At 49.4% G+C, this 14,311-nt stretch overlaps 1 protein-coding gene across 1 annotated transcript; it reads right to left on the minus strand.

The window, feature by feature from the left end:
• Positions 1-872: 872 nt before the first annotated feature.
• UNC119B (unc-119 lipid binding chaperone B) lies at positions 873-13,260 on the minus strand. The gene is made up of 5 exons (XM_060121812.1): positions 12,896-13,260; positions 10,244-10,357; positions 6,664-6,787; positions 6,363-6,535; positions 873-4,450 (listed from the first exon to the last, which is right to left on the minus strand). The coding sequence occupies exons 1-5, from the start codon at positions 13,137-13,139 to the stop codon at positions 4,338-4,340; spliced, it is 768 nt and encodes a 255-aa protein (XP_059977795.1). The 5' UTR covers positions 13,140-13,260; the 3' UTR covers positions 873-4,337.
• Positions 13,261-14,311: the final 1,051 nt, after the last annotated feature.

Raw genomic sequence — 14,311 nt, forward strand, 5'->3', positions numbered from 1 at the left:
AAGAAAAGAGCAAGAAGCAGGAGAAAGGGGGAAATGAGTGATGTTTGTGGGCAGAGGCCAATAGGCCTTCAGGTGCCACAGACCATCTAAACCAGACTTATTTTTAACTTGTATTGTTTGTGAGCTTAAACATAGATGTAAGTTTTATATGAAAAGTATACAAGTTTTCCAAAAGAGACACAAATCAGAAGATGGTTGCAAGGGGTTGGATACAGGGAGGGAACGGGCTGCAAACACCAGGCACTTGAGGGAACTTTCTGAGGTGATGGAAATGCCCTGTATCATGATTGTGATCATGTATCCATTTGTCAGAACTCATCAAACTGTACTCTTTTTTTTTTGGTGTTTTTGTTTTTTGGTTTGTTTTTTTTTTGCAGTACACGGGCCTCTCACTGTTGTGGCCTCTCCCGTTGCGGAGCACAGGCTCCGGATGCGCAGGCTCAGCGGCCATGGCTCACGGGCCCAGCCGCTCTGCGGCATGTGGGACCTTCCCGGACCGGGGCATGAACCCGTGTCCCCTGCATCGGCAGGCGGACTCAACCAGTGCGCCACCAGGGAAGCCCCAAACTGTACTCTTAAATGAGGTGAATTTACTCTAAAATGAGGTATAGTTAAAACACACCTTAATGAACATGTTTTAAAAACATGTATATACATTTTTAATTCTCAAAGAACTCCATCAAAATGTAAAGCAAAAAATACTAAGCCTAAAGCTCAATACTGTGCCCTAATCACCCTAGAAACCAGCTCTACTCGTTAAACCAATACTTACAGAAAGGCCACGTAAAGAAACTCAGAGCCCACCCCCACTCCATACCTGCCCGCCCCGTGACTCAAGGGGCCCAGTCAGGAGACCAGAGAGGGTACGCGCATACTGTGAAAATCTTTCTTTTATTACTGTCTCTTGTGGCAAAATAACATTTTATACAAATAAGTCACCTAGTTTACTTTGGACACAAAGACAATACAAACTGGAATGAGGACCTCAGGTGAAGGGGAAAGGGGAAGAAGGACAGACCAGGTCATTAACGCTTCTTACATTCTGTGAAAAATAGATATACAGGGGAAAAAAATAGACTTTCACAAGTTCAGTGACTTTACATGATCCTTTGTGCAACAAGGGGTAAATCCACCTCCACCAGACCCTTCTTGTACCTAAGATGTCCTGTGACACGGAATGTGAGAAACATGGTGATCTGACAATTGGGCCCCTAGGCCAGGCACGGCAGCACCCTCTGCATCAGGGGTCCACACACACAGACGAGTCTGTGCTATGATTCTGAGAACTGTCCCCATTCCCCAACCTCACTGACGTCAGAGTGACAATGGCCACCAGAAGGAAGGGACGTTACAGAAAAAAAAAGAGAGTACCCTGGGAGCCTATCGAGGGTGGCAAGACACACTAAAGCAAGACTCACCCAATCTGTACATTAGACACAGCCTATTAAGTCCATTCCGGAAATGAGTCCCACTTCAACTGAAGAAACAAGCTGAAGATTCCCCCAGCTACTGCCACGTCAAGAATCTCCAGTCTCTGCATAGCCCCAACGCCCCCAAATCACCGCCCCTATTTGAGAACTGGATGGCCCAAAGACTGTGAGGTCTTCAGGAAGGCCGACAAGGCCCTGAAAAGTACTTTCCTTGCAAGACAGCTCTGAGCTAACACACGAGGAGAGGATGACCTACTTTATCCCAGGACTACTTTTACTTATTTCCTCTGTTTACTCTTTAAAACATAGAATAAAATAAACCAGGATCTTCTTTGCAGCAGCTGAAAGGGCATCTTAGCCCAAAAGCTCCACAGGAAAAGAGAGTCACTCTCCCAGGAGACTCCAGGCCAAAGGGACACGAAGGAGCAAGACACGAGAGGGAGGGGTGCAGGCAGCAGGCCCCCAGGCGCCAGCTGGTCCTGTCAGTCTGCTGGAATGTGTTACCTTTAGGCGCTTCCTCTCAGGTACCAGCTCTGAACAGAGGGCATGGTCTCCCCAGGCAGGTAGGTTTTTTCCTCCTATCTTATTGCCCACAGGTAACTGCTATCAATAGCCCAGACTCCTTAACAACACGGCCTCCTGATTCAGCTTCTGATGAGTTCAGCTACTTTCAGAGAAGGTATGACTTCCAATTCTCTCCCCAGTTCGGGTACAAAAGCTTGAATTTCAGACTTACCCTAGCTAACACCCCAGAGAGGTAATGCTTCTCAAGGTTTCCTGAGTAGGTAGCCACAAGAATCCAGAGTCCCAGGTACAGAACACCAGACCTTCAGGAGCAGAAGATAGCAAATCCCTGTGCTGTTGGGCACAGATCAAGCATGGCCTCAAAACGGTCTCCAGTGAGACTAAAGCAAGCTCTTGGGAAGAGGATACAGCACTATTCAAGCCAGAATGCCTGCCTCCTCGGCCCTCTTCCCAGCAAAAGCTAACACTGCAGGTAAGAGACAGCCCACTAGCCTACAAGACGTGGTCTGCCTGGGACACATTTCCAAGACACACTCTACTGAGCAGAGTTCTGGGCAGCTCCAGAAACCACATCCTAGATAATAATTAAACATCAAATAGTAGAAAAACTCTCCAGACTGGGTTCTGTCACAGAGAGAAGGGGTTATTCTGAAGCTCAATGAACACAAATCTGTTGAGGGAGCCCCAATGAGAAACAGAAGGTGAAGAGGCAGTGCTGATGTCTGTCCAGCAGTGTATGGGATGGAGCCACACATAAGGCACCTGGATTTGCAGCCGACTCCAGTTCTGGGATTCACCGGTCTGGGGATGAGTAGCCCACCCTGCAGGGAACCCGGTCTCTTCCTCCCTCGGGGGTTGGGTGCAGTGCCAGCACACAGGGCTAACCAGGGTTTTCTCAGTGAGGAAGTTGCCAGCATCTGACACAGCCCAGACTCTGGCCTGACAAAAAGCACTGGACCACGGTTCAAGGCCACTCACGCTCTAGAATGCAAACAGGGAGCAACACCGGTCAGTGAAAGCACAGGAGCATCTGTGGCAAAGCGCTGGCCCTTCTCTCCCTGGCTCCACCTGGCCTTTCTCCCAAGCACCTAGGGAGACAGCTCTCTGGTCACAGATACCACGTACCTGGGCCCTTCCTACTGTGACCTTTCCAGCAATGCTAAACCCTGGCCGCAGCAACAGTCTTATCAGAGGGTCAGGAGTTGGGCCTGAGCACTTAAATCGCCCACACTGTCGGACAACAGTAGGGAGCTGAAGCGCGGACAGCCCATCCAGTGAGGCCTGAGGGATGTGTGAGGAAGATTTTTGAGAACACGTCTCTCTGATAGGCCACCTCAGCTGATTTCCCCCTTTCCCAACGCCCAAAGCCATTCCAGGTGGCAGACATTCCAAAACCATTCCAAAGGACCAGAATACACATTACTTAGGTCTGACCAGCCAGGATGATTCCAGGAACTACTTCAGTACAAAAGCAGGTACGACATGACCCAGATTAGCCCCGGGAGCCTGACTGATACTATCAGAAGTCTGGCCACACATCCTATATGCTGGGAATGCCACTGACATTTTATAAAGCCTCCCCACAAGAAGCTTAGAAATAAAAAAACAAAATACAATAAGGCCTGCTCTGGCCTCCAGAGATACTACAGTTCCAAGAGCAAAACTGACACATTGTATTTCAGGAGAAACTCAAAAGTTAGGAGCCAGGAGAAGCAGAGCAAGCTCATCTTTCCTCTGGAAGGAGAACAGGAAGGCACTGCCAGGTTGAAACCTCAGTGGAGCCCCAGGAGGACCGGCTGAGGATCCGGAAGTCAGACAGATAAGCGGCCCCTACGTAAGACAGATCCTTCAGTTTGGCAGCCTTGCCCACCCCAGTGCCTCAACTCCTGGCACCACTCCTTCCCTCTGCCCCCCGAGTTGGTTTAGGACGATGCACAGGCTGAGGTCAGAGTGTGCTGATGGCGACCCCGCAGGCGGGAGAGGAGTCTCAGCTTCCCACAGCGCCCCTGAACCTACAGAAGAGCCTTCTCTCCCCGGCACAGCTCTGCCTGGAGAGACCCAGGCTCAACAGGACAACCCAGAGGAGCCATGACTACATGAAAATAAACTTTCTATTTTTATCTGGATTCCAGAAGCCTTATGCTAAGTTTTACTATAGTACCTCCGTGACCTAAGGGGCAGGGAAAAAAGGAAGAAAAAATACTGGGGAAGGAAACACAGCACTGCTTGGCACCTCTCTTGGAGCACAGGAAACTGCCACCCCAGCCTCGGCTTCCTGGGGCCAGGTTCCAGATGTGTGTTGACAGACCGCAGCTTCAGCCACCTCCGTGCACCAGGACCTTGGGCCACAGCAAAGCACCTCCCCGTCCGCTCCTGCCACAGCTACTGGCCCCCGTTATAGGCATAGTCAGCCTTGTTGTGCATTATCAGCTTGTTGTCGACAAAGTAGAAGCTGTCAGAACGGGTCTCATAGGGATTTTCAATCATCAGACGAACTGCAAGTCAGGGAAAGGAAAAAAGCAAAGACTTATGTGTGAGTCTGCCCCATGGGCCAGGTGGGATAAAACTTAGCATTCCCTCTAAAATTCGTAAACCAGCCCTTCCTGAAAATGTGAGCACACGCTGTCAGAATAATGAAGTCAGAACAGAGGGAGCCAGGCCTTGAGAGCTGGGGAGACCTGGGGACCACAGAGGCCCCCAAACTGAGCATGCTGTCCACTTCAACAGAAGGATGCAACCAGCTCTGGACCTGACCCTCCGAGGCCATCGCCAGCCTGGTGCTCCGTCAGAACCCCAGGGAGAGGTGCCCGCCCGTTTGCCAACAGGCACCACAGCAGCCTGTTGACTTGGTGCTTCTGGTCCCCACCTCTAGACACTCTGGTCCAAATTCAGAAAGCTGCGCCTCACTGTGCTCACGTCCCGCAGGCAACCCTGACAACAAAGGAATCCCAGATGTGCATGGATGTAGGGGCACAAAGGGCAAGGAGCCTTCTCCAGAGGTGGCTCGGGGTATTAACTTGCCAACAATCCAGCAAAGGGTGAGCTTGTCTTGGGATCCAGATTTAAATCTTCTGTTTGTTCTGGCAGTTGCCCCGACCTCTTTAACCGTAACTGGAGGGTCAAGAGAACTGCGAGTCACTACCTCTGGTTGGTTCTGAGTCAATGGTCACATGCTATTCTGAATCCTCTGGAGGAAATGCTGTTGCTGACCACAGTTCTCAAAAGGAGAGCTGACTGTTTCAAGTTCTTTGGACTCAGCCAGGCCAGAGTTATTTAGTTCATATCCAGAGTACTGACCCCCACGCTCTTTTAGCTTATTTGGCTTCAAGAAGAAAAAGTTACATGGCCTTAGATAAAAACTTGAAATACTGTACATAATCTTTTCTCGCAAGCATCTACACATCCCAGCCCAGCCTGGGGAGCGGGCTTCAAACGAGGATCCTAACAGTTGATGCGGTCATCAACGCCCTGCGCACTCCTCAGCAATCCTCACTTTACCTGGGAACAGTACTGCTGCACCCGTCAAGAATACCTGTCAGAAAATGACAATTTTAAGGACCTGGGATTCTGAGAAAATTGGTCGGTGTATGTAGACCTTCGCCATCAATCCAACTAAACTCCACCACTACTCACAGGATCCCACTCACATCCTGACTGCTCTAGAACAACCTTCCCTAATTCCTCACAAGGGATGCCAATGTGAGAGGGCCAGACCGAAGCCATGGGAATACACAGCCTGTTTTTCCTCTGTCATTCAGTCCATCTCCTCCCCGGCCCAGCCTTCTCCCTCCGGCGCCTTCCCCAGTTCTTCCTCCCCAGAACTACAGGGTGACTCTTCCTCAGACACAGCTCCCCTCACGTTACTCCTTCTGCTCCGAACCTCTAACAGCTTCCTAGCGCCTGCTGGATCTATTCTAACAGTTTCATCTAATTAACCTTCTACCTGCAGAGAATGAGAAAGAGGTAGTCCTCAGGACTAGAATTCTACTTAGCTCACAGTTTCCCATGTAGTTCTGATTAGGGAAAAAGCAAAGGGCTAAAAGGAGTGCCGAGCAGGAGCCGGTGACTAGAACACAGTGAAACCATGACTGGCCGTGTATTGAACTGGACTCCCAGGGATTGTCAGGGGCCTCCTCTTATCTCCCTCAGCCACTCTTTTCCCCGCAGCAGGCATCTAAAAGGGATGGCCTGTATTAAAACCTTCAGTGTTCCCATGCAGGCAGAGTCAGAGTTTGAAACATGAGACAGGAGCAATAGGAAACGAGAAGCCTGAGGTCGAAAGACTAGAGATGCATCATGTCCCTATTTCTCTGCAAATGAGGTCGTTGGACTAGATGGATTTCATTTCAAGGTCTGTTCCTCTAGCCTGAAGAATCCAGGATGTTCTGAAAGTCAGGGGATACGTACTGACATCCTCAGAAAGCTGGGGAAACTCGTAGATATGTTCACAAGTGTTCCTACTGCTGGGGATGCAGAAGCCGAAATCAAAGTCAAAGTTTTTCAGCAGGCGTTCCCGGAAATAGTGCCGTTCGATCATCCGGAAGTTTGACACAGGTTTGTCTCCCACCGTGAACTCCACCCTGCAGAATAAATCTCTGTGAGCCTGACTTTGCCTCCTCCCTCCTCTAAAGCCAACCCCAAACCTAACAGAGAACATTCTTCTCTGAACCAGAAGAACGTCCCCCCTTCAGGAAATGCTGGTACTCACGTGGCGCCCACGGTGCGGAGGCGGAGAAATGCTGGCGTGAACTGATAGCGGACGAAGCGGCCAGCACTGACATCCACATCTCCGCCTGCCGCCGCCGCCTCCTCCTCCTCCTCCTCCTCCTGGTCTGCAAGAGCACACAGAAGCTGAATCACCATCTCGGCAAAGAGCACGACCGATCAGCAGTACCGACACCGACACCGATATGGCAGGGCAGCCAGTACTCACTGAGCACATGCTGTAATTCCAGGCCCCGTGCTGCACGCCTCACAGGATCCTGTGATCCTGTAGATTTTGTCTTCATTTTATCTCCACTTTAAAGACCAGGAAGCTCAGACTCAGAGAGATTAGCTAACGTGTCCAAAGTCACCCAGATATAGGCAGACCTCAGAGAGATTGCGGGTTCAGTTCCAGACCACCATGATAAAGAGAGTCACATGAAATTTCTGGTTTCCCAGTGTATACAAAAGTTATGTTTACACTTTACTATAATCCATTAAGTATGCAATAGCATTATGTCCAAAAATAACAATGCATACGGCTTAATTTAAAAATAATGCTGCTGGGGCTTCCGTGGTGGCGCAATGGTTGAGAGTCTGCCTGCAGAGGCAGGGGACGCGGGTTTGTGCCCCGGTCTGGGAGGATCCCACATGCCGTGGAGCAGCTGGGCCTGTGAGCCATGCCCGCTGAGCCTGCACGTCCAGAGCCTGTGCTCCACAACGGGAGAGGCCACAACAGTGAGAGGCCTGCGTACCGCAAAAAAAAAAAAAAAAAAAAAAAGTGCTGCTATATTCAATATCCTATAATAAACCATAATGGAAAAGAATATGAAAAAATATACATATGTATAACTGAATCACTTGGCTGTACACCAGAAAATAACACAACACTAAAAAAAAAAAAAACTGTAAATCAACTATACTTCAATAAAAAAAAATTTTTTTTAATGCTGTTGAAAAAAATGGAGTCAATAGACTTATTCAATGAAAGGTTGCCACGAACCCTCAGTTTGTAAAGAACACAATATCTGTGAAGCACAGTAAAGTGAAGCACAATAAAATGAGGTACGCCTGTAGTAAATGGAGGGAGCAGGGATGTGAATCCGGGTCCGTCAGACTCAACGCCTGTTCTTAAACACTAAGCTGTTTGCCTTTTATATAATCTGGGGCCTTGGGCCATATCCTAACGGTGAAGCCTGAAACACCAGCTGGGTGGCTGTGACGTGGTCTCTGCTATACAGACTAGGTCTGCTGTTGACCCAGTTAAAGTGCTTGCTGCTAACCAAAAGAATGAGGCTATAAAAGTTGAAACTATTCAAAAGGCACCTTCAAAAAATGCAAAAATTTCTGACATAGCAAAGACAAATCCCTAGAAATAATTGTGCTATTTAAATGGAAGACATTGACCTATAGCCTTGGGGTACTGCACTTCCTTGGACTAATGCCTATTCCAGGCCATACCAGGCCCAACACTCCAAGCACCTGGGAAAAGGTGAAGCAGATGGGCCATGAACCAACATGTGAGACCTGAGAGAGGGTCCACAAGAGTAACGACGGGCTCTGGTCTAGTCCACTCCTGAACCCAGGAATGAAAGATTTGTAAAATGAATCAGAGAACATTCTAATGTAAACAAGGAGTTAGTTCCCTCTCTAATAGCTACAGCCACCCAGTATCCAGCAAGGGTATTTTTTCCAGTTCCAGGCTGAACATAGGTGCAGTAAAAGAGGAGTCTTTTTTAGCATCAAACATCTCTGCCTGTGACAAGCCCAAGAGGAGCTGGGCAACCAGACTGAGTAGGGGTTCAAAGTCAGAGACTCCACAGCCCTGGCTCCAACAATGGGATTCAAAAAGGATCAGACCAAACCTTCTCAGGGATTTGAACTCATCCGAACAAGTGCTGTAGGAGGGCACTGAATCAGTGTGTGCATATTCTTAGTGAATCAAGATCCTTAAAGGTAAAGACTGGATGGGTCGTAAATCAAGGTATTTTTACAGTATCTGCAGCTGACCTTCTTCTTGAGATTTAGTTTTATACTGAAATGACTATTCTGAGCCCAGTCTCATGCAAATCCATACACCTGAAGTAGCCCTGGGGTCCTGGGAACATCTTAAGTACTAGGACCTGTGGCTTAGAGATACGAACAGCACAGACCCAGGAAGCTGGCTGGCCCTGACCCTCCCAATACAAGATTTAAGTACCCATAAGCTTGAGCCTTTAGATGCCCTGGTCAGTACTAGATTATGACAGCATAAAGAATACTGGGTGGTGAGACTTCTCTGCTGGTGCAGTGGTTAAGAACCCACCTGCCAATGCAGGGGACACGGGTTCGATCTCTGGTCCGGGAAGATCCCACATGCCGCAGAGCAGCTAAGCCTGTGCGCCACAACTACTGAGCCTGCGCTCTAGAGCCTGCGAGCCACATCTACTGAGCCCATGTGCCACAACTACTGAAGCCAGCATGCCTAGAGCCCATGCTCCACAACAAGAGAAGCCACCACAATGAGAAGCCCGCACAACGCAACGAAGAGTAGCCCCTGCTCGCTGCAACTAAAAGCCCACGTGCAGCAACAAAGACCCAAAGCAGCCCAAAAATTAATTAATTAATTTCAAAAAAAAAGAATACTGGATGGGGTGAGGAGACCAGTGCTCTAGCCTTGTCTGTATAATTAACCTGAGCTGAGACTTTTTCATGAAAGCCTTTTGACTTACCTGGGTTACCAACAGCTGTCTTACCAAATTTACAGGCTCTTTCTGAATAGCAAATCAGATGAGAAAAGCTTGGCAAAAAGAGTCATCAACACAGACCATGACTGATACTCTGAAGGACTATCTAGGCTGGTGTTCTAGTAACTAACTCCAGGGGGTGCTCCATTTCCAGTGATGTGCTCCAAAGACCTACGTGTGGTCCCCTGGTCAGAAATGAATCACCCTGGAACTGCATCACAAGCACAGGAAGTGTCCATTCAAAGCTACCTTAAGGGGTCCCAAGTAGATGAGTTCACAGGTCTGGGCCTTCTGTTCATCCAGAAAATGGCAGACATTAAAGTCCAAACTAGGACTTACTGGGAAATCTGAGACACTATTTAAAGGAAAGGGTGTGAGAAGACACTGCCTCATGATCTGGACTAGAATCCTCCGTATCACCCTTCCAGAGTGTCCCCAGGACTCAAGGTTCAGGTAGGCTTCCTCACTGGAGTTTAATTTCAAGGATTCCTTTCCTAAGTGGAGGAAACATGGTAAGATCAAAGGGCAGAGGACCTTAGAAAAGTCACCTGGAAATTCTGGGCCTCAGTTCCCTTATCTGTAAAATAAGGATAATAACCCCCCACGGAGGTGTGAGGATTACATGAACTGATGTAAACAGAAAGATGTGGAACACAGTGACCAGCGCAGAGTAGATACTCAACAAAGATCAGCCTCTCAGCACAGCTTCAAGCCAACAGGCCCACAGGCAGGCTTCAGGAGGCGGCTGGAAGCAGGCCGCTGGAGTCTGTGACACAGGATGCAATGGCACACAAAAACTCAAGCGTGAAAGACCTTTTGCTCCAACTGTCAAGTGACTACTGCAATACTAAGGCCTACCTGACACACAAGGTTTGGCAATCTCAAAAAGCACTGTCCCGGTCTCCAAATCTCGAATTTTGAAGCGTGTGAAATCAATACTGTAGACGTTGTCTTCGGGTTTACATAAATAATCTGAAAATGAGAGAGAGAGACCAATGCCGTTAAATAATCCTCCAAATCCACCATTTCTTTCTCAAGTTTTGAAGCAAACTCAGGTTTTTTTCTTACACAATTCACTTAAAATACACCCCAAAACTTCCTTTTATGTTATAAGCAAAAGTTGTGTGGAGAGAATTAGGGGATCCAAGAAAGAAAAAAAGTGCATGGGCTTGTGTGGATGAAAGATTACTGTAACACTTTAGAAATAGGGATGGTAAAAGGGGATTTCTTTGGAAACACTTCAAAAATGGCCTATAAACCTTTCATTGGATATCACAGCAGGATAGAATTTTTTTTAGAAATCCATTTTAAAACATTTATGCTGATCTAATGGCTAACATGGTGCATGTTTGCTGAACGTATCACAAAGCACAGATCAGCAAACATTTTCTGTAAAGGGTCAGATCATGAATAATTTAGGCTTTTGGCCACACAGTCACTATCACAACTACTCAGCTGTGTCGCTGTAGCACAAAGGCAGCCACGAACATGGAAATGAATGGCGTGGCTGTATTCTAATAAAACTATTTATAGACACGAAATACAAATTTTATATAACCATGTGTCCCAAGATTTTTTTTTTTCCAACCATTTGAAAAGGTTAAAACCACTCTTAGCTTGTGGGCTGCACAAAACCAGGTGGTGGGCCATACCTACCCAGGCAGCAGGACGGATCTGCTGTGGAGGGCATGAGGCCAAAGTGAAGGAGAGCCCCCAGAAACCTGATCAACTAATCAAAACAGTACTGATCAAAGACAATTTCATTGATTTCTTTCTCTCATGACTCCTGAGAGCATCTTCTCCACAACTCACTTTGACACTTTATCTTATACTGCCTGTTTGTGTTAGCTGTTTCATGTTTTACGAGCTGACTCTCCAATAAGATGGCAAACTTGAGAGCTACTGATTATTCTGTAACTCCCAAAAGTGCTGAGATTGGTTCTGCACCTTTAGAGGCGACTCAATAAATAACCTGCTGAACGGAACAGACTTTAAGAAGAGTAAAGAATCCAGAGGTCACCAAGCTGACTTGTGACTTTCTCCAATAAGCTGCTGAGGTGTGTTTGGGCAATGGCACCACGCTTAAGCTCCTACACAGGACCTGAGTGCTCTCCTAGAATGCCGCGTAGGGCCAGGCATTAGAGTGGCCTAATTCACCTTTGGTATCAGGAGAAAGCATGGGGTGAGAAAGGTGAGGTGGTGAGCATTTCCGTACCTTCAGAGCCCCAAATGAAATCTGGGTCAGAACAGAAGCAGCTTTTTCACAATGTTTCTATTAAACAGAATAGCAAGACCTTCTAAAGATATACTCAGGCATGCAAAGGACAGTCCCAAACCAAACAGTGATGGAAAATGGGGATATGAAAATACCCAGACTCAAATTAAAGCTATTTTAGGAGATGGGAATTCCCTTTCATACAGGCTGGACCAAGGCCTATCCCCCCAAACTGTCATCCTCAAATCACTGGGGGCGGCCTCCATCTCCCTGAGGGACACCTGAGCACCCCTGGGCTGCCAACTAAAGCAGTTCAGCAGATAATAGGACGGCAGCCTTTAATCCATCAAGGGAGTGCTGGTGCTTCAACGTTAGAAGTCTGGAGGACAGGGCCGGCTGGGCAAGCAAGGTCTAACCAACTGACTGCAAACTCTTAGCGGGGAACAGCAGCAAGAAAAAAGGCATCAAGTCAGGGGTTGGCCTGGAAGAGAACAGAAAAGAAGAAAACCAGGACAGGGGGTGAGCTATATATTTCTCCCCACCCCTCGTACTATCAATGAAAAGGTGTAGGACGGTTGCATTTTATGCAAGAAATGCATCTCTGACACCCTGACATATTCTTAATTCACTGGAACAAGTGTCAAAAGCAGGATTCACATTTTGGTTTTGTACGTGAACTGAAACTTTATTAATATTTTTTTAATGCGGCACGAAATGCCACGGCAATGTATTTGAGGAAGGAGGAGTCCACCTGCACACAAAGGGGCAAGCTAGGGACCCAAAGAGGTAGGGGGCCAAGGCAGGCTGGAAAGGGGGCGGGGCTGTCAGGGGCCGGAGGGGAGGGAAAGGCAGAGAAAGCAGCTAGGGTAGGGGTCTGGGCTGGCAGAGGGCGGCAGAAGCTGGCTGTAGACAGGTTGAGGGCGCCTAGCTGGTCAGGAACTTCACTGATGGCTGGGGGGCAGCGGCCCACTTCCCAGGGTCAGGAGGATCCGGTTAAGCCAAGGCGGGCCCCCACCCAAACAGATCCAGCTGAGGAGGAGAACGGCCGGGCCTGAGGGCCCAGCGGGGACGGGCCACAAGGAAGCCTAGCGTGGCCGGACTCAGAGGAGGGCAGTCAAGCCCACGAGAACCCCTCCCGACCAGGTCTAGGTGAGGGTGGGCAGCGCGGCCCGGCCGGCCGGAGGCGCCTGGGTGGACACCCTGGGCCGGCCGAGCGGCAAGCGGCTGGCTCCGCTTAGGCTACAAGGGGCCCAGGGACCGGCGCGAGGGGAGGGCGCGGCCTGCCCCGCACTTACTCTCTGTGACCCGGCTGAGGCGCAGGACGTGCTCGGGCCGGATGGTATCCAGAGCCAGCAGCTCCTGCTCCGTAACCGCTGCCCCGATGCCGTCGTCGGCCGCGTGGTGGGGCGCCTGCCGCCGCGCCTTAAGCCTGTTCAGGACGCCGCCGCCAGCCTTCTTCTTCTCCTCCTTGCCAGTCACCAGCCCCCCGGGCCCAGCCGCCGACCCCACGGCCGCAGCCTTAGAATTCGACCCGCTCATCGCTCCGCCGCCAAGATGGCCGCCGCCTCCGCAGCCGTAACTATGGAGAGCGGGGGCGGGGCCGGGCCTGTGGGGGCGGGACCTGCGGGCCGCGTCGCTAGCGCCCTCCCGCCAGCGTTGGTCCAGCCAGGTGGCTGGCACCTTAGCACTCCAGATTCTCCATCAGGCCCCCGAGGTCACCCCAAATGTCTAAAAAAATATCCCGTACAGTCAAATGACTTTCCATCACATAAAATGTAGACGAGGCATCTTGAGAAAATGTTTTTTCATCTGTAGTCTAGGAGGTAAGACAGTTCTTGCTACGCAAAGGCAGCTTTCCAATTAGATTGCCATTTCTAAACCGTACTGTGTCAGGCTTTGGGCTAGACATTGGGCTGGGCTACAGGGAATATAAGAATACGAAAGAGGGAGGGATTGAGTCTGCTGTATTCACCACTGTATTCAGGCAGTCTAGCTAATGCCTGACACATGGTAGGTGCTCAATGATGATCGAATGAATGAATGAGTGAAGGAAGGCCTGAACAGCACCGGGCTACGGAGGAGCTCCCACTTTGTTGGGGAAGACTGTGAGGTACATAATTCATCATGTGGCCCTTCCTCTAGATCAGCCCAATAAGTATGAATGAACCAGAAGACAAAACAGACTGCTAATTGCTGAAGCAGAGGTGCTACCAGAGCACACAGGAGGGGTCTAGGGGCTAGGGGAGAGGCTTCAGGGGTGACATCTGCACTGAGCCATGGAAATTAACCATGATTTCAAGGACTGGAGGAGGTGAGTGGGAGGGGGGAGGACACTGCCCTCTTATACCCCAAGTGGCTCCTTCTCTAGAGATTCTGGGTCCACACCCTTCTCTGTTGGAGGCTTGGGCCTGACTGATGCAAAGTGTGTGTGCTAGGTTGATGTCACCTCTTAGATAGACTCAGGCCGAAGTGAAACTCTACCCCTCTCCCCACTGGTCAGCCTCAAAGCCTTGATTTATGCAGGATTTGCTGGATCCCTCTCATCCGAGGGGTTTGGGAGTGGCTGACAGGCCTCGCCTGGTCCCTGGACCAAATCCAAACCTGACTCCACCTCAGCTGCCCAGCCTGGTGGAACAGTATGTGGCCAGTTCCTATCTAAATGCTGTCCTGTCTTTGAGAGATTACCACCTGGGGGGAGACTTCCCAAACTG

Source organism: Lagenorhynchus albirostris, chromosome 14, assembly GCF_949774975.1.
Source record: "Lagenorhynchus albirostris chromosome 14, mLagAlb1.1, whole genome shotgun sequence".
NCBI classification, from domain to species: Eukaryota; Metazoa; Chordata; class Mammalia; order Artiodactyla; family Delphinidae; genus Lagenorhynchus; species Lagenorhynchus albirostris.

Bases quoted from the DNA above. Each gene is read 5' to 3' on its own strand.
- UNC119B (XM_060121812.1), bottom strand. From the start codon at position 13,139: ATGAGCGGGTCGAATTCTAAGGCTGCGGCCGTGGGGTCGGCGGCTGGG. The intron at 10,358-12,895 runs GTAAGTGCGGGG...TCTCATTTTCAG, and splicing joins CCTCAGCCGGGTCACAGAGA to ATTATTTATGTAAACCCGAA. The intron at 6,536-6,663 runs GTGAGTACCAGC...TTTATTCTGCAG, and splicing joins CTCCGCACCGTGGGCGCCAC to GGTGGAGTTCACGGTGGGAG.